The sequence below is a fragment of the Populus nigra genome, chromosome 11, assembly GCF_951802175.1.
Source record: "Populus nigra chromosome 11, ddPopNigr1.1, whole genome shotgun sequence".
Lineage (NCBI taxonomy): Eukaryota > Viridiplantae > Streptophyta > Magnoliopsida > Malpighiales > Salicaceae > Populus > Populus nigra.
The window spans coordinates 15,540,816-15,564,965 of NC_084862.1; the positions used below are offsets into that span (position 1 = coordinate 15,540,816).

Sequence of the window (24,150 nt, forward strand, 5' to 3'; positions counted from 1 at the left end):
GATCCCATCTGGCGATCCCCTTTAACCAGAACCAAAATCCTGCGTGTGGTTGGGCTAACCTGAGATCCCATCCGGCGATCCCCTTTAACCAGAACCATTATCATGTGTGTGGTTGGGCTAACCTGAGATCCCATCTGGCGATCCCCTTTAACCAGAACCATATCCTGTGTGTGGTTGGGCTAACCTGAGATCCCGTCCGGCGATCCCCTTTAACCAGAACCAATAACCTGTGTGGTTGGGCTAACCTGAGATCCCGTCCGGCGATCCCCTTTAACCAGAACCAATATCCTGTGTGTGGTTGGGCTAACCTGAGATCCCGTCTGGCGATCCCCTTTAACCAGAACCATTATCCTGTGTGTGGTTGGGCTAACCTGAGATCCCATCTGGCGATCCCCTTTAACCAGAACCAATAACTTGTGTGGTTGGGCTAACCTGAGATCCCGTCCGGCGATCCCCTTTAACCAGAACCAATATCTTGTGTGTGGTTGGGCTAACCTGAGATCCCGTCCGGCGATCCCCTTTAACCAGAACCAATATCCTGTGTGTGGTTGGGCTAACCTGAGATCCCGTCTGGCGATCCCCTTTAACCAGAACCATTATCCTGTGTGTGGTTGGGCTAACCTGAGATCCCATCTGGCGATCCCCTTTAACCAGAACCAATAACTTGTGTGGTTGGGCTAACCTGAGATCCCGTCCGGCGATCCCCTTTAACCAGAACCAATATCTTGTGTGTGGTTGGGCTAACCTGAGATCCCGTCCGGCGATCCCCTTTAACCAGAACCATTATCTTGTGTGTGGTTGGGCTAACCTGAGATCCCATCCGGCGATCCCCTTTAACCAGAACCAACATGAGATCCCATCTGGCGACCTCATTAAACCAAAACTAAAAAATGTGTGGTAGCTCGGTCAACCTGAAATCCCATCTGGCGATTCCCTTTAACCAAAGCTACATGAGATCCCATCTGGCGACCTCATTCAAGTGGAACTAAAAAAATGTGTAAAAAGTGGTCTCATTGTAATGGGTAACCTACCCAGGTGGAAAGAATATGGAAAGCGGTCTCATTATGATGGGTGACCTACCCAAATGGAAAGAATGTGAAGTGTGGTCTTATTATAATGGGTGACCTACCCAGATGGAAGATAGAAAAAATATGAAGTGGTCTCATTGTAATGGGTGACCTACCCAGATGGAAGATGAGAAAGATATGAAGTGGTCTCATTATTATGGCTGACCTACCCAGGTGGAGGATAGAAAAAATATGAAGTGGTCTCATTGTTATGGGTGACCTACCCAGGTGGAAGATAGAAAAAATATGAAGTGGTCTCATTGTAATGGGTGACCTACCCAAGTGGAAGATAGGAAAAAATGTGAAGTGGTCGCGTTATAATGGGTGACCTACCCAAATGGAAGATGGTGGTCTCATTGTGATGGGTGACCTACCCAAGTGGAAGAATGACCTCATTGTAATGGGTGACCTACCCAGATAAAAAACATGGAGAATGGTCTCATTGTAATGGGTGACCTACCCAAATGAAAGATGTGATGTGACAAGTGTGAAAAATGGGACTTACCTGGCGAAGTCCTGAAGGGATGATAGAAGAAGGGCCGAAAAACTTGGTGCTTCTTGATAATTCTTGATCGCAGGGTTTGAAAACTCGATGCTTCCTGATTGCAAGGTTGATCTTTTCATTTCTTTGAGATTTTCCTAACAGAGAGGTTTATCTCATCTTCTTCCCGTTTCAAGGTCACAACCATGATTATCTGTTATTATCAGCTCAATGATTCTCCCCCCTTTTTTTTTTTTTTTGGTCCCCAATCTTGCTAAACTACATTGAGGATTTTTCCTGCAACAAAATAAAAAAATATGTACAATGTTTTAACGTTAGCTGACATGCATGCATTCTTACCTGATTCGAAATATAGGTCCCCGCCTCTTCGATGTTCCATCATCACAAGGTGCCTTTGTTTGCATTCCAAAGCTTTATTTGTTCTTTCGATGCATTGGCTCATTCATGTGCTAGCCATCCACTTAGTTGTAAGTGCAGTGCCCATCCATAATGGTTCTGGTTAAAGGGGATCGCCGGACGGGATCTCAGGTTAGCCCAACCACACACAGGATATTGGTTCTGGTTAAAGGGGATCGCCGGACGGGATCTCAGGTTAGCCCAACCACACAGGTTATTGGTTCTGGTTAAAGGGGATCGCCGGACGGGATCTCAGGTTAGCCCAACCACACACAGGATATGGTTCTGGTTAAAGGGGATCGCCAGATGGGATCTCAAGTTAGCCCAACCACACACATGATAATGGTTCTGGTTAAAGGGGATCGCCGGATGGGATCTCAGGTTAGCCCAACCACACGCAGGATTTTGGTTCTGGTTAAAGGGGATCGCCAGATGGGATCTCAGGTTAGCCCAACCACACAGGATATTGGTTCTGGTTAAAGGGGATCGTCGGACGAGATCTCAGGTTAGCCCAACCACACAGATTTTGGTTTTGGTTCAAGGAGGTCGCCAGATGGGATCTCAGGTTAACGAAGAAAAAAAATATATAGAAATGTTTTATTTTTGTTTTCAGATCGGTCTTCCTCCTCTCTTTTCAAATCTGCCGCATCTGGAGCTGGGCCTTACACGCGCCGCCGGCGACGAGCCAGGCATGTGGACGGCAGGATCAACAACTTCCCTCTGCCTCCTTCATTTCCACACCGGCGGTGTCGTCCACCGCTGCCACGGTTGGGAGATCGACTGGCTGAGAAGAGGTGGGGCTGCCAACTGGAGGAATCGGGTTGATGGTCTTCCTTCACTGCTGTTGTTCGTGGGTTTTGCTGCTGGAGCTGGGTCGGAGCTGCGGGCGCAGCCGTGCGTGGAGGAGGAGCTGGAGACGGCGCCGCTGTGATGAGGAGACGCTGCTGCTGGTGGCAGATCTGTGGAGGAAAGGGAGGGGTGCTACTGGCCGGTGAGGAGATGACGAAGAGAGTGGGGGCTGTTGCTGGGTTCGGCTGGAAAAGAAAAATGGTGGAACCGACTGAAGAAGAAAAACAAAGGAGAATGGGGTGGCTTGGTTTCTTTGGCCGGCCAGCAGAAGGGAGAGCTGTGGCTTGTGCCGGCTGGGTGAGGGAGAAGAAAAAAAATGTAGCCAGCGGGAGGGGGCTGTCTGTCCAGTTGCGGGAGAAGAGAAAAAAAATTCAAAGGGGAGGGCCGGCTGTGCAGTTGAGGGAGCAGGAGGTGTAGCGGCTGCTGACTTCTATGGATGAAGAAGGAGAACAAGCCGGTTGGGAGAGGAGAGGATAATCAACCGGCTGTGTGGGGAAGAAAGTTTCCAACCAGGGGGGCTGCTGTTTTGGGTGAGGCAGCTGGTGTGGAAAAAATCAAAGGCAAAGGGTGGGGCGGCGGCTCTCCTTGAAAGAAAGATGGGTTTAGGGTTAGGGTTTTTTGTATTTTTTTTTTTTAAGTTGTCAAAATTGCCCCCCTCTGAAAATTCAGTGTAGCATGGTATTTATAGGAAAAGTTTTGCTAGGTTTTCAAATTAGTCCCTCAACTTTTCCTTTTCTTCTCTTTTCCTCTTTTTTTTGTAAATTTTGATTTTTCTTATTTTTTTTGTATTTTTGAAAGCGAGCAAATATCAACGTCGACTCAATGTGGAAAATCAATGATTTTAAAAATAACGCGTTAAAAGTTGAACGCGTTCCAAATGTCTTTGAAAATTTAAATTCTTTTGAGACGATGCTAAAAAATGCTAAAAACGATGCAAATGTATTAAAAATGTATTTTTTTGGATTTTCAATGTTTTTCGCTATTTTTTATTTTTTCTGAAAATTTATCAAAACATGGGTCAAAAATTGGATAGCAACAAATATTGTTTCATTTTTTTCCTCGCTTCAACAAAATAAAAATCCTTGATGTTAATTAGAAATAAATTGGTTTTCTAGGAAGAGATTATTGATTGGGATATAGTATTTGAGTTGGTTCTTCATCATTAAAATAATTGATGAAAATTACCGATACACAAAAAAGTTCTGAGAGCATCTTAATTAGTCTAATAAATTAAGTGTTGTTAGTTTTGACAATAAGATCTTGCTATTTATTATTGCATGGTTTTTACTATTTTTTACTAATTAGTCTAATAAGATCTTCTTTTTGATAAAAGATATTATACATAATTAATTATGGGATTGACTAAATTAAGGTTTTTCCATTATCTTTAAACATATTATAATTTTAATAGATGTACATCATGTAAATTATTAAAAAATATTTATTTTTCTGATATATATATATATATATAAAAAAAATAATAATAACAAATTAGATCATACTAACAAGAAAATAGAAATTAGTTTGAATAAATGATACTAGTTATATATCTAGAGAACAAGTTCGAAGAATAGAATGAAGTCAAATATTCTTAATTAAAAAGAAAAAAACATATGAAGAAATAAAATATGTTTGTAATAAATATAAAAGATGGATAAAAATATTAGAGAATAAGAAAGAGATATAGAATCTCTTTGTGAAATTTCTAAGAACTTAATTATAATTATATTATAATTTCTTTCCTAAAATTATTCAAAATATAGTATTAGAATTACATAATGCTAGGTTTTAATATATAATTAAAAAGTTTTCCATGAACCAAATAATAAAAATATTGTATAACTCTTTTGAATGAATTATTACCATAGGGACTGTCTTAGGTCTCTGACTTGGCTGATTTTATTTGATTAGTCCATTTATAAGTTGACTCTATTATTCCTGCCTTGCATTGCTTTGACAGGAAATTTCACTAGAAATTTCAAGTAATTTACACAGGAAATTTCCTGGTGATAAACCTGGGATATGATTTTCAACTTTCGTAGGCATGCGCGCAGCTGCATCAATGATAAAAACGTTTCAGATGCGAAAAATAAAGATAAAAGTGAAAAATAGAAGCGGAAAAAAAATCTCAAATATCGACAAACATCCCAAATAAAGATATCCTTAAATTTAACCCATTCTATTTTACATAAATAAATGATAAGATTAGGTGAAGAATTATTTGATGTTTCCATGGAACTTTGAAAGAATAACACTTTTGAGAGATTAAGATTAATTTTCAAATTAGACATAACACTACAACATTATCCAGTTTTACCGACGGACTCATTCTGTCGGTAACAGCAATGCAATCCGTCGGTGAAAATAATACCGACGGACTCACCGACGGAACACGTCCGTCGGTAAAACAGTCGTCGGTAAATCCCAATTTCGTCGCTAATTCTGTCGCAAATAAAAAAAACCACCTACCGACGGAAACACCGACGGTTTACAGACGGATACGCGCGCGCCAAAAAAAAAATTTCCCGCGGGAACATTACCGACGGAATAAATCCGTCGGTAATTTCAAGGGTAATTACCGACGGAAAATTCGTCCGTAATTATGGCATGGCTGGTAATTTTGTTGCAACTCTCTGTGTAATACCGACGGATATTATCCGTCGGTAATTCCGTCGGAATTTAGTCACCGACGGATAATATCCGTCGGTGATGCCGTCGGTAAGGATGGCATGGATGGTAATTATTCGGCAACTCTCTGTTAAATACCGACGGATAGTATCCGTCGGTATATCCGTCGGTAGGTATTTAAAATATATTCATATTGGAACATAATAGTCATCTCGCAAATCCATAATTCAATTGATCATATAAATAATTGTTGATTACTTAAATAAACAATTATATAATTAAATACTTAATTATAAATTAAAGAGATGGACAACTATATATTTCTAAAATCTTAATTACAATTATATTATAATTTCTTTCCTAAAATTATTCAAAATACAGTATTAGAATTACATAATAAAATACAGTATTATAATTTCTCATCTAAAGGTCCAACATATCCTGGGAATCTGATCGGGTCAAGCTACGACCAATTAGGAGGCACGACCATCACCCACATGTAGCTTTGCAATATAATCCGGGACTTGCTAATAATATATTACGTACGGTTGTCAAAATTAATTATTATTAGCAAAAACTTATTTTATTTGTGAATCTCTCAACCGTTGGATTTGGATATGAGGATAAGAGATTGCGGGCACCTCTTTTTTTTTTAAATAACTAAAATCTAGATCACTTACAAAATAAATTTTTATAGCAGTTAAGTTTGAAAATCCAATTTAGATTTAATTAAAAAGATTAATATTTTAAAAAATAAAATTTAATTTTTATCAAATTAATTAATTAAAATCAGGATGCAAAATCACAACAAATTGAAGTTTAGCTTTTATCATTTCAAATTAATTATATTATTTTAAAAAAAAATCTAATGTCTTACCATTATATTATAATTATTTAGGAGGATAGTTGAACCATACTTTTTTTAAAAAATTAATTTTTGACGAGTAAAATAATCTGGAACCAATTGCAATAAATAAAGCCAAAAAAGGCAGACGAGTGTGTCTAATTCATGACTTGCATTGACTAAAAATTACCACTAGAAATTCCTAGGTTTATCCTCTATAAAGAATACAAAAAAGGCAGACGAGTGTCTTTCGTGGTGCTTTCTCGATGCTTGCATTGACTCAAAATCAATGACTTGCATTGACTCAATGACTTGCATTGACTAAAAATTAGCACTAGAAATTCCTAGTTTCGTGGTGCTTTCTCGGCCTGCAAATGAATAGAAAGCATATCCTTTTATCCTTATTAAAGAATACAATTAACAAAGCATATTTCAATATCCTTGCTTTACTCTCCAGCTAGCCTGATACATATGAGTCTCAAAACAGATGGCCATTGATAGAAAGGTGTGTTGAAGCAAAATCTTTTTTTATCTGTAGCGACCTCAATAATGTTATATATCGCGTGGACCCAGTTATTGCAACCACCACGAAATTACCACTCCAAATTCCTTTTTCTCTGTATATTATTAGAAAAACTATCATTCACTGATTTAATTGGAACTTATTTGCGAGAAAGCTACAAAGAATTAGAATTTTTTAATTTATAAAATTATAATTCTTAATTCTAAAAAAAATTCAATTATTTTAAAAAATAAAACATCAACTATTTATATAATAGCTAAATAAATCTATTAAAATAAATCAAGAATAACTAGTAAAATCAAGCAAATAATCCAAAAATAACAAAAAAATAAATATATTTCCTAGATCTGATTTGAGTATATTTTTTTATCTTGATTGACTGACTTTCTAAGTCTTCACTAAGCATAAATGAACTTTACTTTAAGAGTCTGTTTGATATTTTTTCATTTATTAATGAAATATTACTTCTACTATATAGTTATTGGGTTTCGAGTTGATCCATCCGGTCAATAGGTGAACAGTATATTTTTTGAATTTATTAGAAGAAAAGTGTAATGTAAATTATAAAAAAATATTTATTTTACTGATATAAATAATAATAATAAATTAGATGGTAATAACAAGAAAATAAAAATTAATTTGAATAAATGGTACGAGTTCCTATTCTAATATATCCAGGGAAGAAGTTCGAAGAATAGAATGAAGTTAAATATTCTTAATAAAAAAAAGAAAGAAAATATATTTTTAATAAATATAAAAGATGGATAAAATTAGAGAACAAGAAAGAGATATATAATCGCTTTGTAAAATCCTATTATATATGAATCAAGACAACAGTAGAATAACTTTTACATATTTTTCAAGTTTACTTAGAATAGTTGTGGAATAATTCTTTTAATATTTAAAAATAATAATAAAAATATTGTGTAGCTGTTTTGTATAAATTCTAAAGTTAAGGATAATAGAACAAAGAGAAGAATGGTTCAAGAGAGAAGAATAATGGAGGGGAATCAAAATCTTTGTTTGATTTTCTGTTGTGTTTTTGGCACACTGATCAACAATAGCTTGGAAGAGTTTGATAGCAGTAACCTGTTCGGCCTCAATAATGTTAACGCGTGGACCCAGTTGCTGTGGAAACTTTGCAGAGGAAGAAAAATGATTGCATTGCTAATAATTTGCAAGAGAGAATTCTTTATCTGAATAGAAAAAACTATTATTTTTAAAATAAAAACAACTATATAGAAAAATTATTACTTTTTAGGTAGAAAAACCTCATGATATTGAATAAAAAAATAAAATAGAAAAATTATTCTTTTCAAGTAGAAAAAAAATATAAAAGTTTAATAATATTGAATATAAATAAATAAAGTTTCTAAACTAAATAAAAAAAAATTTATCCTAAAATTTTTTATATTAAAATCTTAATTTGTCACCTGAGTTTACATGCTTAAAACAGAAAAACAACAAAAAAAACAAATGTAACAATAAAAATTCCACACACCATAATATGATGGGATGGAATCTTATATTTTGAAACTAAATTGAGGTTTTTAAATTACCTATAAATATATCATGATTTTAATAGATGTATGGTACATCCTTTGAATTTATTAGAAAGAAGCCATTAACAAGCCTTTTCAATTGGATCTTTTATTTAAATGGAAAGGAATATTTATTTTAATATGAAAAAAATATTTATTTTTTTGATATATCTGGTGATAATAAATTAGAGGATAGTAACAAGAAAATAGGAATTAGATTGAATAAATGGTACCAATTTCTATTCTGATATTTCTGGCCAAAGAATAGAATGAATTAAAACATTCTTAATAAAAAAAAAACACAAAAAGAAATAAAAAAATATTCTTAATAAATATAAAAAATAGATGAAATCAGAGAACAAGAAAGAAATATAGAATCTCTTTCTAAGATTTCTAAAACCTTAATTACAATTACATTATAATTTTTTCCTTAAAATTATTCAAACTATAGTATTAGAATTGCATAATGCTACGTTTTAATATATAATTTTTTATAATGTTGAAGAGTCTCTCCTAAAACAAATAATAAAAATATTGTACACCTCTTTTGAATGAATTGTTAATGCACGGACTGTTTTGGGTCCTGACTTGTCTGATTTAATTTGAATATATTATTTGATTGGTCCAAATAAAGGTCGACTCGAAATTTCTATTAATTTACAAAAAAAAATTTCCTAGTACTTTATACTGTATATAATTTGAAAAATTGTGACTGACCGACTTGCTTGCGAAATATTTGCAAGAAAGTTAAAGAATTAGAGTTTTTTAATATTTTAAATTATAATTTTAAATTCTAAAAAAAAATCAATTATAGAGTTTCATAGCCATAACATAATCATGAAATCTTCTTATATCAGAATGTAAACTTTAGATCTTCTGGATTAAAAAAATTATCCATCAAATAGTTAATCTTTCCCTTTTCCTTTCAGAATATATATATATATATATATATATATATAGTAATAACAAATTAAATGATAGTAACAAGAAAATAGGAATTAGTTTGAATAAATGATAGCAGTTCCTATCATGATATATCTAGGAAGAAGTTCGAATAATAGAATAAAGTCAAATATTCTTAATAAAAAAGAAAAAAAAACAGAGAATACAGAAAGAAATAAAAAATGTTTGTAATAAATATAATTACAATTATATTATAATTTCTTCCCTAAAATTATTCAAAATATAGTATTAGAATTATACAACGTTTAATTAATTAAGAATATAATTAATAAAAAAAAATTAAAACATTAAAACAAGATTCGTTTGAAAAAAATAATTAAAACAGTATTAAAATTAATATATTTTAACTAGGTGAAGATTGAACTCATCAAATTAACCAAATTAAATTGGATCAATTCTGGATTGATTTATTTAGACCAGGATATTGAATCAATTGAATCCTAATTTGATCCACTGCTGGGTAGAACAGATTGAATTTAATAATAGTGATTATTATCAGTAGCCTTCACTAGAAAGTAGAAACTGTCCCACCACTCCACTTCTGATTTTGCACACAGCATTAGCAAATTCATAGAAATAGGGTTAATTACTGATGTTTGTTCTCTCACATCCGAGAGTAACTCTGACAAGAGGCATTGTGGGATTTCAAATCAGGAAACTTTGGGGATATGTTTATATTATAATGCTAGGTTTTAATATATAATTAAAGAGTCTCTCCTGAACCAAATAATAAAAATATTGTATAACTCTTTTGGATGAATTGTTAATGTAGGGACTGTTTGGGGTCCTGACATGTCTGATTTTATTTGAATATATTATTTGATTAGTGTTGACTCTACTATTGCTGCATTGACTGGAAATTTCAGCATTCAATATCCTTGCTTTACTCTGCAGCTAACTTCTCTGTCCCATTGCTGCCATTTCATAGCTTACTCTTTGTTCTACTGAACTTGCTCTTCTTTGCTTCTTTGCTCATAACGATAACTTGAAAGCCTTCCGTTCAGATAGATAATCATTTACCAGCTCATCCTATATCATTCTATTCAATTTAGAAATGCAGAAAGAAAAACGCAAGCAATCCAAAGATGAAGAAAACGATTCATCCTCGCGAAAGAGAAGAAAAGCTGACCTCAGTAAGCCTGTCAGTTTTGTCTCCACAGGTAAGGCAGATGCCAATATGTTATTTGATTAGTCTGATCATAGGATAGGTTGAGTCTACTACTTCTGCCTTGCTTTGACTCGACATTCCTGGTGTTTCTGCTGCAAATGAATAGAAATCACATCCTTTCTCTTTCTCCTATACAAAGAATACAATTAACCTCATTTCAATATCATAGCTTTGGAATTTCATAGCTAACTCTTTGTTATATTGCTCCATTGGTAATTGATTGTGCCTTCACTTCTGCAGCTGCCATGACAGAGCCAGAGTCTTCTCGATCTAGACCAGAAGGGGCCTATGATATCTTCTTGAGTTTTAGAGGAGAAGACACTCGCAAGACATTTACAGATCATCTATATACTGCCTTGGTCCAAGCAGGAATCCACACTTTTCGAGATGATGATGAACTTCCGAGAGGAGAAGAAATCTCGCATCATCTCCTCAGGGCAATTCAAGAATCAAAGATGTCCATAGTTGTCTTCTCAAAAGGATATGCTTCTTCTAGATGGTGTCTCAATGAACTAGTAGAGATTCTTAAGTGCAAAAATGGGAAAACCGGTCAGATTGTTCTTCCTATATTCTATGACATTGATCCTTCAGATGTGAGAAAACAGACTGCCAGTTTTGCAGAAGCATTTGTTAAACATGAAGAGCGTTCTCAAGAGAAGTTGGTGAAGGAGTGGAGAAAAGCTCTTGAGGAGGCTGGAAATCTATCTGGATGGAATCTCAATGATATGGCAAATGGGTATGCCTTTTTTCCAAATTTGTGGAGTCAATATACTTTACATTTTTCAATGTGAAACAATAAAATGCTTAATTGACTCGCTATGAATGTCTGGCTTTTGTCTATGAGCAGGCATGAAGCAAAATTTATCAAAGAGATTATCAAGGATGTGCTGAATAAATTAGATCCCAAGTACTTATATGTTCCTGAGCACCTCGTAGGTATGGATCGGCTTGCTCGCAATATTTTTGACTTTCTAAGTACTGCAACAGATGATGTACGCATTATGGGCATACATGGGATGCCAGGAATAGGAAAGACAACTATAGCAAAAGTTGTATTTAATCAACTCTGCTATAGATTCGAGGGAAGCTGCTTTCTTTCGAATATCAATGAAACATCAAAACAATTCAATGGTCTGGCTCTTTTACAAAAGCAACTTCTTCATGATATTTTAAAACAAGATGTTGCTAACATCAATTATGTCGATAGAGGAAAGGTTCTGATCAAAGAGCGACTTTGTCGCAAAAGAGTTCTTGTTGTTGCTGATGATGTGGCTCGTCAGGACCAGCTAAATGCTTTGATGGGAGAGCGAAGTTGGTTTGGTCCCGGAAGTAGAGTGATTATTACAACAAGAGATTCTAGTGTTCTACTTAAAGCAGATCAAACATATCAGATCGAAGAATTGAAACCATATGAGTCCCTTCAGCTTTTCCGATGGCATGCCTTGAGGGACACAAAGCCAACAGAAGATTATATTGAGCTTTCGAAGGATGCAGTTGATTACTGTGGAGGACTTCCTTTAGCTCTTGAGGTTATGGGTGCTTGTCTGTCCGGGAAAAACAGAGATGGTTGGAAATGTGTAATTGAAAAATTGAGAAGAATTCCACACCACGATATTCAAGGAAAGCTTAGAATAAGTTTTGACGCACTGGACGGTGAAGAACTACAAAATGCATTCCTTGACATCGCTTGCTTCTTTATTGATAGAAAGAAAGAGTACGTCGCAAAAGTGCTAGGAGCCCGTTGCGGTTACAATCCAGAAGTTGATTTGCAAACTCTCCATGAAAGGTCTCTGATTAAAGTTAATGCCATTGGGGAGATAACCATGCATGATCTATTACGAGACATGGGAAGGGAGGTCGTTTGTAAAACGTCTCCAAAAGAACCTGGAAAGAGGACCAGAATTTGGAATCAAGAGGATGCATGGAATGTACTTGAGCAGCAGAAGGTAAGAGCTCAATGCATACATGAAAGCATAGTCATGCGTATTTTCTAGTCAAACTTATTACAAATAATTGAATGAAAGTTGTATTGATTTTTTGTTTTAGGGTACGGATGTTGTAGAGGGTCTTGCACTGGATGTCAGAGCATCAGAAGCTAAATCACTTAGCGCAGGATCATTTGCAAAAATGAAATGTTTAAATTTACTCCAAATCAACGGAGCACATCTCACCGGATCCTTCAAACTGCTTTCTAAAGAGTTGATGTGGATTTGTTGGCTTCAATGTCCTTTGAAATATTTGCCATCTGATTTTACCTTGGACAATCTAGCTGTTCTTGATATACAGTATAGTAACCTCAAAGAACTATGGAAGGGAAAAAAGGTGTGAAACATCTTACAATCCCCAAAAATTTCTCCATTATGTAATTTATATTTACATGTTATGACTTTCTATGATTAATTTTCATTATTTTGCTCTTTATTATGACAGATTCTCAACAGGCTAAAAATCCTTAATCTCAGTCATTCTCAGAATCTTATTAAAACACCAAACTTGCACAGTTCAAGTCTAGAGAAACTAATTCTGGAAGGTTGCTCGAGTTTAGTTGAGGTGCATCAATCAATTGGAAATTTGACGAGCCTCGATTTCTTGAATCTGGAGGGATGTTGGAGGCTGAAGTATCTCCCTGAAAGCATTGCCAATATAAAATCTCTTGAAATTCTGAATATTTCTGGATGTTCACAACTTGAGAAATTGCCAGAACGCATGGGTGACATGGAATCCTTAACTGAGCTACTAGCCGATGGGATTGAAAATGAGCAATTTCTCTCTTCAATTGGACAATTAAAGTATGTCAGGAGGTTATCATTGCGTGGATACAGTTCGACTCCACCAAGTTCTTCTTTGATTTCAGCAGGTGTTTTGAATTGGAAACGTTGGCTGCCAACATCTTTCATTGAATGGATATTAGTGAAACGTCTTGAGCTTTCTAATAGTGGTTTGTCTGATCGCGCAACTAACTGTGTTGATTTTAGGGGTTTGTCCGCTCTAGAGTTTTTGGATCTAGATGGAAACAAATTCTCTAGCCTGCCTTCTGGGATCGGCTTCCTCCCCAAGCTAGAGTTCTTGTCTGTTCGGGCATGCAAATATCTTGTATCAATCCCAGATCTTCCCTCAAGTTTAGACTGTTTGGGTGCAGCTTATTGCAAATCATTGAAAAGAGTAAGAATACCAATCGAGCCAAAAAAAGAACTACATATAGAACTAGATAACAGTCATTTGTTAGAAGAGATTCAGGGCATCGAAGGTCTAAGTAATAGCTTCTGGTATATTCGTGTTGATGAGGACAGTCATTCACCAAATAAATTCTCGAAGAGCGTTGTTGAGGTACTATTTCTTTCAGTCTTTCTTGCACAAAAGTAAACACACAATTAGCACATACATCGATATTTATTATAGGTCATTGATATTGAATAATGATTTATTTTCTAGCATAAATTATGTTTGAAATAAAATTGATAAAAAAAACATGAATAATTATTTAGTTTCTCTTTCGCACAAAAAGTAAACACACACAATTGGCACATACATTGATTAATGTCTAAAATCTCAGCATTCCTTGAAATCAATATGTATACAGGCAATAATCATCATTATTATTATTTTATTTAAAAAACTAAATATCATCTTTAATAATATTTTTTATTTTTCTTATTTAATCAAAAAAATTAAATATTATCTTTAATAATATTTTTTATTTCTTAAATTTAAAGTCTATTGGTTTTATTTTTTATTTCTTGATTTTATGATAATATATTTATACAGGCAATGTGCAACGGTCGTCACCCGTATCTTATTGAGTGCATTCCTGGTGAGATGCCAAAATGGTTGAGCTACAGGGGAGAAGGATGCTCATTGTCATTCCATATACCTCCAGTCTTCCATGGCTTAGTTCTTTGGTTTGTCTGTCCACTTGATCATGATTACTCACGGTCTCGCATTATTATTATTATAAGAAATAAAAGCAACGGTATTCAATTGTTCGAATGTCAGCAATGGTATCCACCAGAAACTCTCTCACCAAGAACTGAGGGATGGATTTCGGGATGGATAAGACACATAAGTAGAAGTGAAATGGCAATGGAAGATTACTGTGGAGATGACGAATTGGAACTATACATTTCTTCAGAGCCAACAGAGAATGCGGTGCACATCATTAAAGAATGTGGGGTCCATGTGATCGCAGGGAAGTCAGATTCATTTGAAGAGTCGGAAGTGGGAAGAGATACAGTGATGCCTTCACCACCGTCATATTATCTACTTTCTCATCCCCATTGTGGTTCAATCACAGCGTCTACACCTAAGCAATGGAGTGACTATTTATTTGCGAAGCTGCAAGGACATAGCCTCAGTTTAACACTTGATGGTAAGAACAAATATTTCATTTAGTTATTTTTATTCTATTATATTTAATTTATGAGATTAAATATTATCTTTAATGATTTTATTATTATTATTTAATATAAAAAATCAAATATCATATTTAATAAAAAAAATATTAAATATTTAAGGCTTTTTGGTAAGAATACATATTTCCTTTAGTTATTTCTATTTTATTCTATTTAATTTAAGAGATTAAATATCATCTTTAATTATTACATTTTTCTTATTTAATCTAATAAATTAAGTATTATCTTTAATAATATTTTTTTATTAAATAATTAGAGTCTGATTGGTTTTATTTTTATTTCTTGATTTTATGATAAAATGTATCTTATTTAATTTAAAAAATAAATATTATCTTTAATAATTAGATCTATTCGAATATCACTTAACTATATCATTATTTTATTGGTAGGAACTTATGAGTCTTTTAAGCCAAAAGAACAGTAGGAAGAGCTAAAATTAGCAAGGAATATTTAGAGTCTGTTTGATTTTATTCTTTGATTTCTTGATAAAAAATTTAAATTCTTGAAAGCAAAAATTAAATACTTATAAGTGTTGATTTTGATTTTATTTTTTTTGAAAAACAAAAAGCCAACAATCACTAACATAATTTTTTAAAATCACTTTAGTTTATTTAGAAAATATTGAAAACTGTTTTTTGTTTTTTACATTAAAATAAAAAATTAAATAATGTTTTTATATTTTATTTCAAATTCGATATTTCGAAACAAAAATGAAAATGATGTGATATTAACCTTTTTGTTTATAATAACAAAATGCATATACAATCACGCATGTCTAACTTTCTTTTCAAACTTGAAAGTTCTACTGAATTTTGTTGGTTTTTTAGGGAAAAGAAGAGATAACCGGAAATGAGGGCATTAAAAGATAAATGACTGAGCACAAGATCATTTTCAGAGAGACACTTGAAGCCACTCCAAATTAGTAGGGTACATCTCTTTCTGCCGAGTTGATATGTATTCGTTGGCCTGATGAAAACTACAGAAAATTCTGAAAGCATCTTTAATTAGTATAATAAGTAAAGTCTTGTTAGTTTTGGCTATAAGATCTTGCTATGTATTATTTCATGGTTTTTACTATTTTTTGACCCTTCTTTTTTTGTATATACAACTTTTATTTTTATTGTTGGTTTGTCATTAGCTTTATGGCACTAACACCAATTAATAAAAAATCTTGGACTATTATTAAATAAAGGAAAAACAAAAACATTGATAAAACACCAAACTTGCATAGTTCAAACTTAGAGAAACCCGATGACAATAATCCAATTTAGAAAATAATTAATTTGTCCTTGTAGTCTTAGAAAATAGTATTTAATCCTTATATTTTCATATTCATCTATGATTTAATCTCTTACATCCATTTTATTTTCTTATTATTTTAATCCAAAAAAAACTAAAAATCACATATCATGAAATACCAATTCAAAATAAATAAAATGTTTAAAAAATCTTTTAGTATTGCACCTTTTTTTAAAAAGAAAATAAAACTACAATATATTTGATCAACTTAAATTTCATGGCCTTACCACACTATGACAATCATGTAAAAATTAAATTTCAAAATATCAACCTCCTAGAAAAAAATACATTCCGAAGATAAATTTAAAATAAACCAAATGATTAAAAAAAAAGTTCAATCAAACATATCTTGTAAAAATATATACAAACAATAAAATATTGAATTGACAAAGACATTGTGGAATAATTTATCAAATTTATAATTCGCTTGAGTTTAATGATTTTTTTATTAAATTTATTTTTTATCTAAATATAAAATAGTAAAATTAAAAAAAGAAAAAGCAAAAAGAAGTCTAAATGAGTGGGTTTGGTGGCCCAGCATTCCTAAGCCTTCTTTTAAAAAAAGAAAACCTAGATGCGCAGACCTTGTAGTCTAGCCCACGCCCTTGAGCTTGGTTTTGTTTTTTTAAAAGTTTTAACCAATGCATCATTGGTTGTTTGTAGAATCTAGCCATGAAGGGTTGCTGGAAAAACAAGACTTTGATTTAAAAAAAATATATATTTTTCAATCCACAACACGTAAAAAATATAATAAATACATTGATGAATTTATTTATGGTCTTAAACAACCTAAAAAAAACTAAAAGATCTAAAATCAACTCAAACCTGAAAATCTTCCTGTTAAGAGGTTTACTTCATCAATTAAGAAAAAAAAAAAAAATCTAGGTAAAATTTTTTAATAAAACAAAATCTATTAATACTAAATGACAATTTTGGTAGTACGAATAGAAGTCAATATTCATTTGAGGAGCCAGAAGTGGGAAAAAATACAATGATGCATTCACCACCGTCATATCATCTGCTTCCTCATCCCTAATGTGGTTCAATAACAGCGTCTACACCAAAGCAATGAAGTGACTATTTATTTGCGAAGCTGCAAAAACATAGCCTCAGTTTAATACTTGAAGGTAAGAACAAATATATCATTTAGTTATTTTTATTCTATTATATTTAATTTATGAGATTAAATATTATCTTTAATGATTTCATTATTATTATTTAATAAAAAAAATTAAATATCATCTTTAATAATAAAAAAAAAAATATTTAAGGCTTTTTGGTAAGAATACATATTTCCTTTAGTTATTTCTATTTTAATATTCTATTTAATTTAAGAGATTAAATATTATCTTTAATTGTTACATTTTTCTTATTTAATCTAATAAATTAAGTATTATCTTTAATAATAGTTTTTATTAAATAATTAGAGTCTGATTGGTTTTATTTTTATTTCTTGATTTTATGATAAAATGTTTCTTATTTAATTTAAAAAATAAATATTATCTTTAATAATTAGATCTATCAAATATCATTTAAAAAATAAATTATAACTTTAATAACTATATTTTGAAAAACAAAACGCCAACAATCACTAAATATTTTATTAAAATCACTTTAGTTTTTTTAGAAAATATTGAAAATTGATTTTTGGTTTTTTACATTAAAATAAAAAAATTGAATAATGTTTTTATATTTTATTGCAAACACGGTATTTTAAAACAAAAATGAAAAAGATGTGATATTAACTTTTTTTATTATAAAGTAAGTTTTTTAATTAAAAGTGATGGGAATTTATTTGTAATAACAAAATGCATGTACAATCATGCACGTTTAACTTTTTTTTCAAATTTGGAAGTTCTACTGAATTTAATGGTTTTTATGGGTGCTAAGGATATGGATGGACGAGATAGCACAAGATCATTTTACAGAGAGATGCTTGAACTTACTCCAAATCAGTATGGTATTTCTGTCTTACAAGTTGAATTTGAAGATCATTTTTTAAATTTGGAAGTTTATTGAATGCTCTTTGAAATCTTTTCCATCCGTTTTCAAATTGGACGACCTAGTTGTTATTATCCATGATGTAATTTATACTTTTAATGAATATTGTTTCATTTTTTTTCTCACTTCTTCTATGTATTCTCCAAAAAATGAAAATCTTCTAGAAAATAATTAATTTATCCTTATGTTTTCATATTCATCTATGATTTAATGTGTTAATTGAAACTGGCAAGTGAGTTTAATTACTCAAGTATTGTTATATTGGTTTTGAGTTTAAATAAACATTTAAAAAGAGAGTTTTTCATGAATGAAACCCTTCATGTATTCAATATGAATGATGGAAGATTTTAATGTCTTGTGAATGCATTCATTTATATATGGATATGATTTTGCTAAGAATTGGTTGGTTAAAAACTTAATTTCGTTATATAAAAACCGAAGAGAGAACAATAAATAGCTAATAATTGATATGAAATAAATAATTTATATGTGTGTATAAGCTAATTCAAATGAAGATTAAAATAAAAAAGAAAAAAAGAAAAAAAGAAAAAAAAAGAAAAAATAATTTATATGTCTTCTTGGCATTGTTCAAAGGAACGCAAAAAGACATTCCAAGCGTCAAAGTGTATTATTGTAATAAAGTTTTTCAAACTTCCAATATAGAGAGCGAAATAAAGAGCAAAAGGAAACATCTTTCTTGTTCCCTTCCCCTTCTTTACATGGCTTACTCAATGAAAAAAGCAAACACCCCATTTGATTTTCAATCAGTATGAGAGTGAGAAAGAGAGAGGCCAAGGGGGTCCTTGAATATTTTGTTCTTTTATGTCTCGCTCACTGGGGCAAACCATTTTTTTCAAAATTTTGAATAGCATGCCATAAAAAAGAATTTTGTTCAATCCCAATCCCACATTGTCTGTAGAAGTATTTACTTTTGACTGTACACTTTGTTATTTTCCAATCCCTCCCCAGTTCTGCAACCATTTCTCTACTTTCTATGCTCTTGGCTTGCTAAAAACTAAAGAAAACACATTGTTCTAGCTGCCTGCCTTCACTCTTCAGATTGCTCAACAAATCCCTTGAGACCTTCTCCATAGTTAACACATCACATAATGGCTAAACATATCATAGTTTTAATAGGTGGACGACACATCTTTTGAATTTATTAGAAAAAACATGTAATGTAAATTATAAAAAATATTTATTTTTCTGATATACATGGTAATAATAAATTAGATGATAGTAACTAGAAAATAGAAATTAGTTTAAGTAAGTGGTACTAATTTCTATTCTATATATCGAGGGAAGAAGTTCAAAGAATAGAATGAAATCAAATATTCTTAATAAAAGAGAAAAAAAAACACAAAAGAAATAAAATATGGATAAAATTATAGAACAAGAAAGAGAAGTTAGATATCTCAAATTTTAGTAAGGATCCAATTGGATTGTTTAAAAGAGGAAAACTGTCATCGACTGATTTAATTGGAAAGTATTTACAAGAAAGTTAAAAGAATTAAAATTTTTTAATTTTAAAATGGCAAGAAAAAAATCAATTATTTTTAAAATTGTTTTAAAAAATAAAACGTCAACAATTTATATAATAGCTAAATAAATCTATTAAAATAAATTGAGAATAACTAGTAAAATCAAGCAAATAATTCAAAACTAACAAGAAAATTAATATTAACAAAATAATTGTATTCAATTATTTGAAGTTAAACAAAAATTGATATATTCCATCATAAAATTAGAAAAAAAAAATGAATTCATGAAATTCATGATATAAGTTATAAGACCATGATAATTTTATAAAAAAATAAACCAAGAAACATATATTTAACAAAAATCAAAGGAAAAAAACTATTAAATCTTATTTTAGTATTTTTATAAGACATGTAAAATAATAAAAATGGTAAAATAACATTTTATTTAGTACTCTTTTTAAAACAAACATACAAAATAAAATTTTATTATTATTATTATTGTTATTTTGAACTTTCCATTCAGCATCTAAATGGAGTATTGAACACGTACTAGCTCATAATGGAGCGCAGCATGGAATCTTGAACTTCCTTTTATCTACCCTGGTGACGTAAAAAGTTAGCAGAGACCTTCATTTTATGCTGTACTGTAGTACGTGGGCGAGGCTCCGTAGACATATTATTAGCTAGAAATTTGGAAGCTTTAATTTACTTGTTTATGAAGTTTAGGAACAAAGACTCCCTATTCTGAGCCAACAGAGTTTGCCGCCCACGAAATCCTTTTATCCCTCTGTTAATTTTTTAATGACGCGTATCAGGTGTTTGATAAAATTCCTCAACTGAAAAAAAAACAAAAAAACCTTGTTTAGAATGCTTTAGTCCTTTACAAGTGGAAGGTGGGAACTATCCACTTTCCCACTTTCCGCTGAGCGTGAAAGAGGGAACTACTGTGAGAGCTTTATGCCACTTTCTATCTTTAGATGTAAAAGAAACAAATAAAAGTTAGTGTTCGCACTGCTTTAGCTCAAGAGTCTTTCATGATTGCCTTGGATTGATTGACAGGAAGAAGTCTAAATGTTTTTAGAGAAAAGCAGTCTTCAATGCTTTTCAAAACCAATCTCTGTATCTATTAACAAAAACTCTATAATCGCGAGTAAAGTTTTACAAGAGTACTAGACACAATTAATTATACATTGCTGTAATAAAATTACGTATTTATTTTTAAGTGGGAAAAAATTAAGCCATGAGGCCAGGGGTTCTTTGGTCTTTACCTATTTTCGTTTTGGCCACCGAATTTCATTTTTTTTTCAATAAAAAAGAAGGTTTTGTGTAATTATCAGATAATTGAAATCATCGCTAATCTCGATCCTCTGTTCATTTTCTTCTTTTTTTATTACCCTTGTGAAAACCCAATTTTTAAATAAATATTAAAAAATAAATATATTTGAGAATGGGGTTAAAACAACATAAATTCAAAGTTCATGAATGAAATTATCAGATTTAAGAGTAAATTGGTCAGAAATTGAAGAATTAATAAGTTTGGAAATTTAGTTAAAATTTGGATTAGTTTAATTAATTAAATTAGAAGAATTAATAAGTTTGTGGACTTAATTAAACTTTGATTTAATTAATTAAATAAATTCAAGGATTTAATTGAAATTAATCCGAGGGTAAAATTAAAAATTTATTGATTAAAGGACCCAATTGATACATTTCAAACAGAAAGGGACCAATCCATAATCTGTCATTTTTTTCATGCCAAATGACGCCGTTTTGATCCCACCGTTCACCATCCCTTTCGTTTCGCACGGAGAAGACCGATTCAACAGGGAAAAATCCAGCAACTCAAGGCCACTACACCACGATCTCTTGCCCACGATCCCGCTCATGGATTGATTAACAGGGGAACGGGTTTCTGCATGCTCTCTAGCTCTATAAAAGGCAGAGCAGAGCAGAGAAAAAGGAGGAGGGGAAGAACACTGGGGAAAAGACCAGAGAGCCGAAAAATCAACCCAGAAAAACAGAGTTAAGAAAAAAAAAGGCAGAGAAAACAGAGCACAAATCCAAATACAGAGAGAAAGAGAGAACAAGAGGGCAGGAAACAGTGAGGAGAATTATCCTTGAAATTGTCTTCGGACCTGCAAACAAAGAAAAACCCGGATTCAGCCAAAGAACACTCACAACAAGCCGGAATCTTCTTTGTAGATTTAGAAGTTACAGAGAAATCAAGAAAGAAAGCACAGACAAGTGGTCACAGAAGGAAAACCAGAGGAGCAGTAGGCGAGAATCATCAGCAACGCTGCAAGCATCTTCGGTCTCCAGAAGCAGGTATGACTTCGTCCCCTTTGCATGTTCATTTCAAAAAGTAATTCAGTGTTACAAGAACACTGTGTGAAGGTAATTTAATTACCTTCACCAGTGTTCGTGCACGCGTGAACAAGTCACGCGTGCCTTTAGTTTTTGCCCAGCCCATGTGGGCTGAACTGGGCCCAGCCCAAAAATATAAATAAAAAAATAAAAAATATATATAATAAAAATTGTGTAAAAAAAATATTTTTTTATTTATTCATTGACGTCAGAGTCAGAATAAAATACCAATTCAAATTTATTTCATTGTATTTTATTTAGTTATATAAAAATAAAAAATGTGCGTGCAAAAAAAAAACATAAGATAAAATAAAATAAATTTATTTGGTATATTCACTGACGTCGGAGTCAGGAATAAAAAATACTAATGTAAATTTATTTTATTTCATTTTGTTTTGTTTTTATTTAGCTACATAAAAATAAAAATAATGCGTATGCGTAAAAAATAAATTGATTTTATTTGTTCATTCACTGACGCCAGAGTCAGGAATAAAAAAAATATTGATCTAATTTCTTTTGTAGCTACGTAATATTTACCAACGCCAGAGTTGGAGATATTCGTAGTTGAACATTCACTGACGCCAGAGTCAGGAATATTATAAGCAAATTATCATAGCATAAACTAATAAACATTTAGCAATTTAAGACAAAACCAGCAATGCAGTCTGTCTCAGGCAGAACGTTTAAGGGGTGATAATATCTTCCCTTTTACGTAACCAGTCTCGTACCATATAATTTCTGTTGATCAGTTAGGGTTCCTAGTGACCATAATACTAGGTGACGACTCCTTAAACAAGACCATTTCCCATTAAAAAACAAGATGCCAGAAATCTGTTCTTTTCCATGAAATAAGATTTTTAAGGCCACCGCGATGTCGGGTGCGACAACCCTTAGCATGATACACAGAAAAGAAGAACGCGTGGTTCAAGAGAAAACAAGAATGGAGGGGAATCAAAATCTTTGTTTGATTTTATGTTGTGTTTTTGGTACATTGATCAACAATAGCTTGGAAGAGCTTGATAGCAATAACCTTTTCGATCTCGATAAATAATGTTAACGCGTGGATCCAGTTGTTGTGGAAACTTTGCAAAGGATCTGCAGGAAGAAAAATGAAATTTGCTATTCCTATCACACATTATTATAAAGAATAAAAGCAACGGAAGAATATTGTTTGAAGATGAACGAATAGCAGCAACTGTGGTCCACTTGGGAATTGGAACTATGCATATATTCAGTGCATCGTATTCGGTTCCTTCCTGGTGAGATGCCAAAATGGTTGAGCAGTGGAGAATAAAAGCAACGGTTGGGATTCATTTGAACTCGTCCCCAAAAGACGTAGTGTGATAGTAAAGAGTTTGAGATCTGCATGGTAAGTCTCGAGTTCGAGTCAGGGCGTGCACCACTTGTAAGAGTCTAGGATAGCCGAGGTTTTACTCGCTCACCTGAACCTACAAAGTGCGCTTTCTGAAGAGTAAGATTTTCTCGAATCCAAAAAAAAAAAGTTAAAGAATAGTATTGACCTTGATATTAGTTAGAAATTAATTGGTTTTTCAGGGAGATATTGTTTTAAGTTTATTTCTTTATATAAGCTTGTTGAATTCTAGGCCTTATATGATATTAGTTGATGTGATTTTGATTTATTCTTGAGTTAATTTGTGTGTGGGTAGTAATAAGTGTATATGAATATGAATTGAAGTAAGTACCTTAACAAATGTGATGGGTTGGTGTGAAGCTTTGATTAATTGATATATTTTGATGTAATGAGCAAATACCTTAAGAAATTTGAATATTTGAAAGATAATAGGTAAATATTGAAGAATTGTATAGAAAGAATCGTATTGAAATTATGGAAAATATGATTTTGTCCCTAAATACTAAAAAATAATTATAGTTTGGTCACTGGTTGTAAATAACAATTTTTAAAATATTTTTTGATAAATATTGATGATTTATTATCAATTTTTATTGTTATCTTTTAAATTTAAAATTAATTATATTTTGTATTTAAATGTGTTTCGTTTCTTTGGAAACTGTATGCTAGAGTCTCTCAATATATTAAAAGGGCTAACTAGAAGGTAAAATAATGATCAGTTTTAGTTAGTTCCTGCAGGACTT

General features: G+C 32.1%; 1 protein-coding gene and 1 long non-coding RNA gene across 5 annotated transcripts in view; one reads left to right on the forward strand and one right to left on the reverse strand.

Moving 5' to 3' along the window:
* The window catches only part of LOC133668352 (disease resistance protein RUN1-like), a 40,689-nt gene extending 24,679 nt beyond the window's left edge, over positions 1 to 16,010 (forward strand). Inside the window, exons 2-8 of one of the 4 annotated variants that reach the window (XM_062088131.1) lie at positions 10,366 to 10,473; positions 10,722 to 11,217; positions 11,329 to 12,427; positions 12,528 to 12,803; positions 12,912 to 13,808; positions 14,247 to 14,847; positions 15,718 to 16,010. In XM_062088131.1, the coding sequence (XP_061944115.1) occupies positions 10,368 to 10,473; positions 10,722 to 11,217; positions 11,329 to 12,427; positions 12,528 to 12,803; positions 12,912 to 13,808; positions 14,247 to 14,847; positions 15,718 to 15,743 (3,501 nt within the window). In that variant the 5' untranslated portion in view covers positions 10,366 to 10,367 and the 3' untranslated portion in view covers positions 15,744 to 16,010. Of the gene's footprint in view, positions 1 to 10,157; positions 10,474 to 10,721; positions 11,218 to 11,328; positions 12,428 to 12,527; positions 12,804 to 12,911; positions 13,809 to 14,246; positions 14,848 to 15,717 lie in introns of those variants that run through there. The other 3 variants (XM_062088133.1, XM_062088132.1, XM_062088138.1) reach the window with 3 other exon arrangements.
* Positions 16,011 to 21,335: 5,325 nt separating this feature from the next.
* On the reverse strand, positions 21,336 to 22,126 carry LOC133668309 (uncharacterized). Its single transcript, XR_009833668.1, has 2 exons — positions 21,914 to 22,126; positions 21,336 to 21,806 (listed from the first exon to the last, which is right to left on the reverse strand). It is a non-coding gene; the product is annotated as an uncharacterized LOC133668309 (long non-coding RNA).
* Positions 22,127 to 24,150: the final 2,024 nt, after the last annotated feature.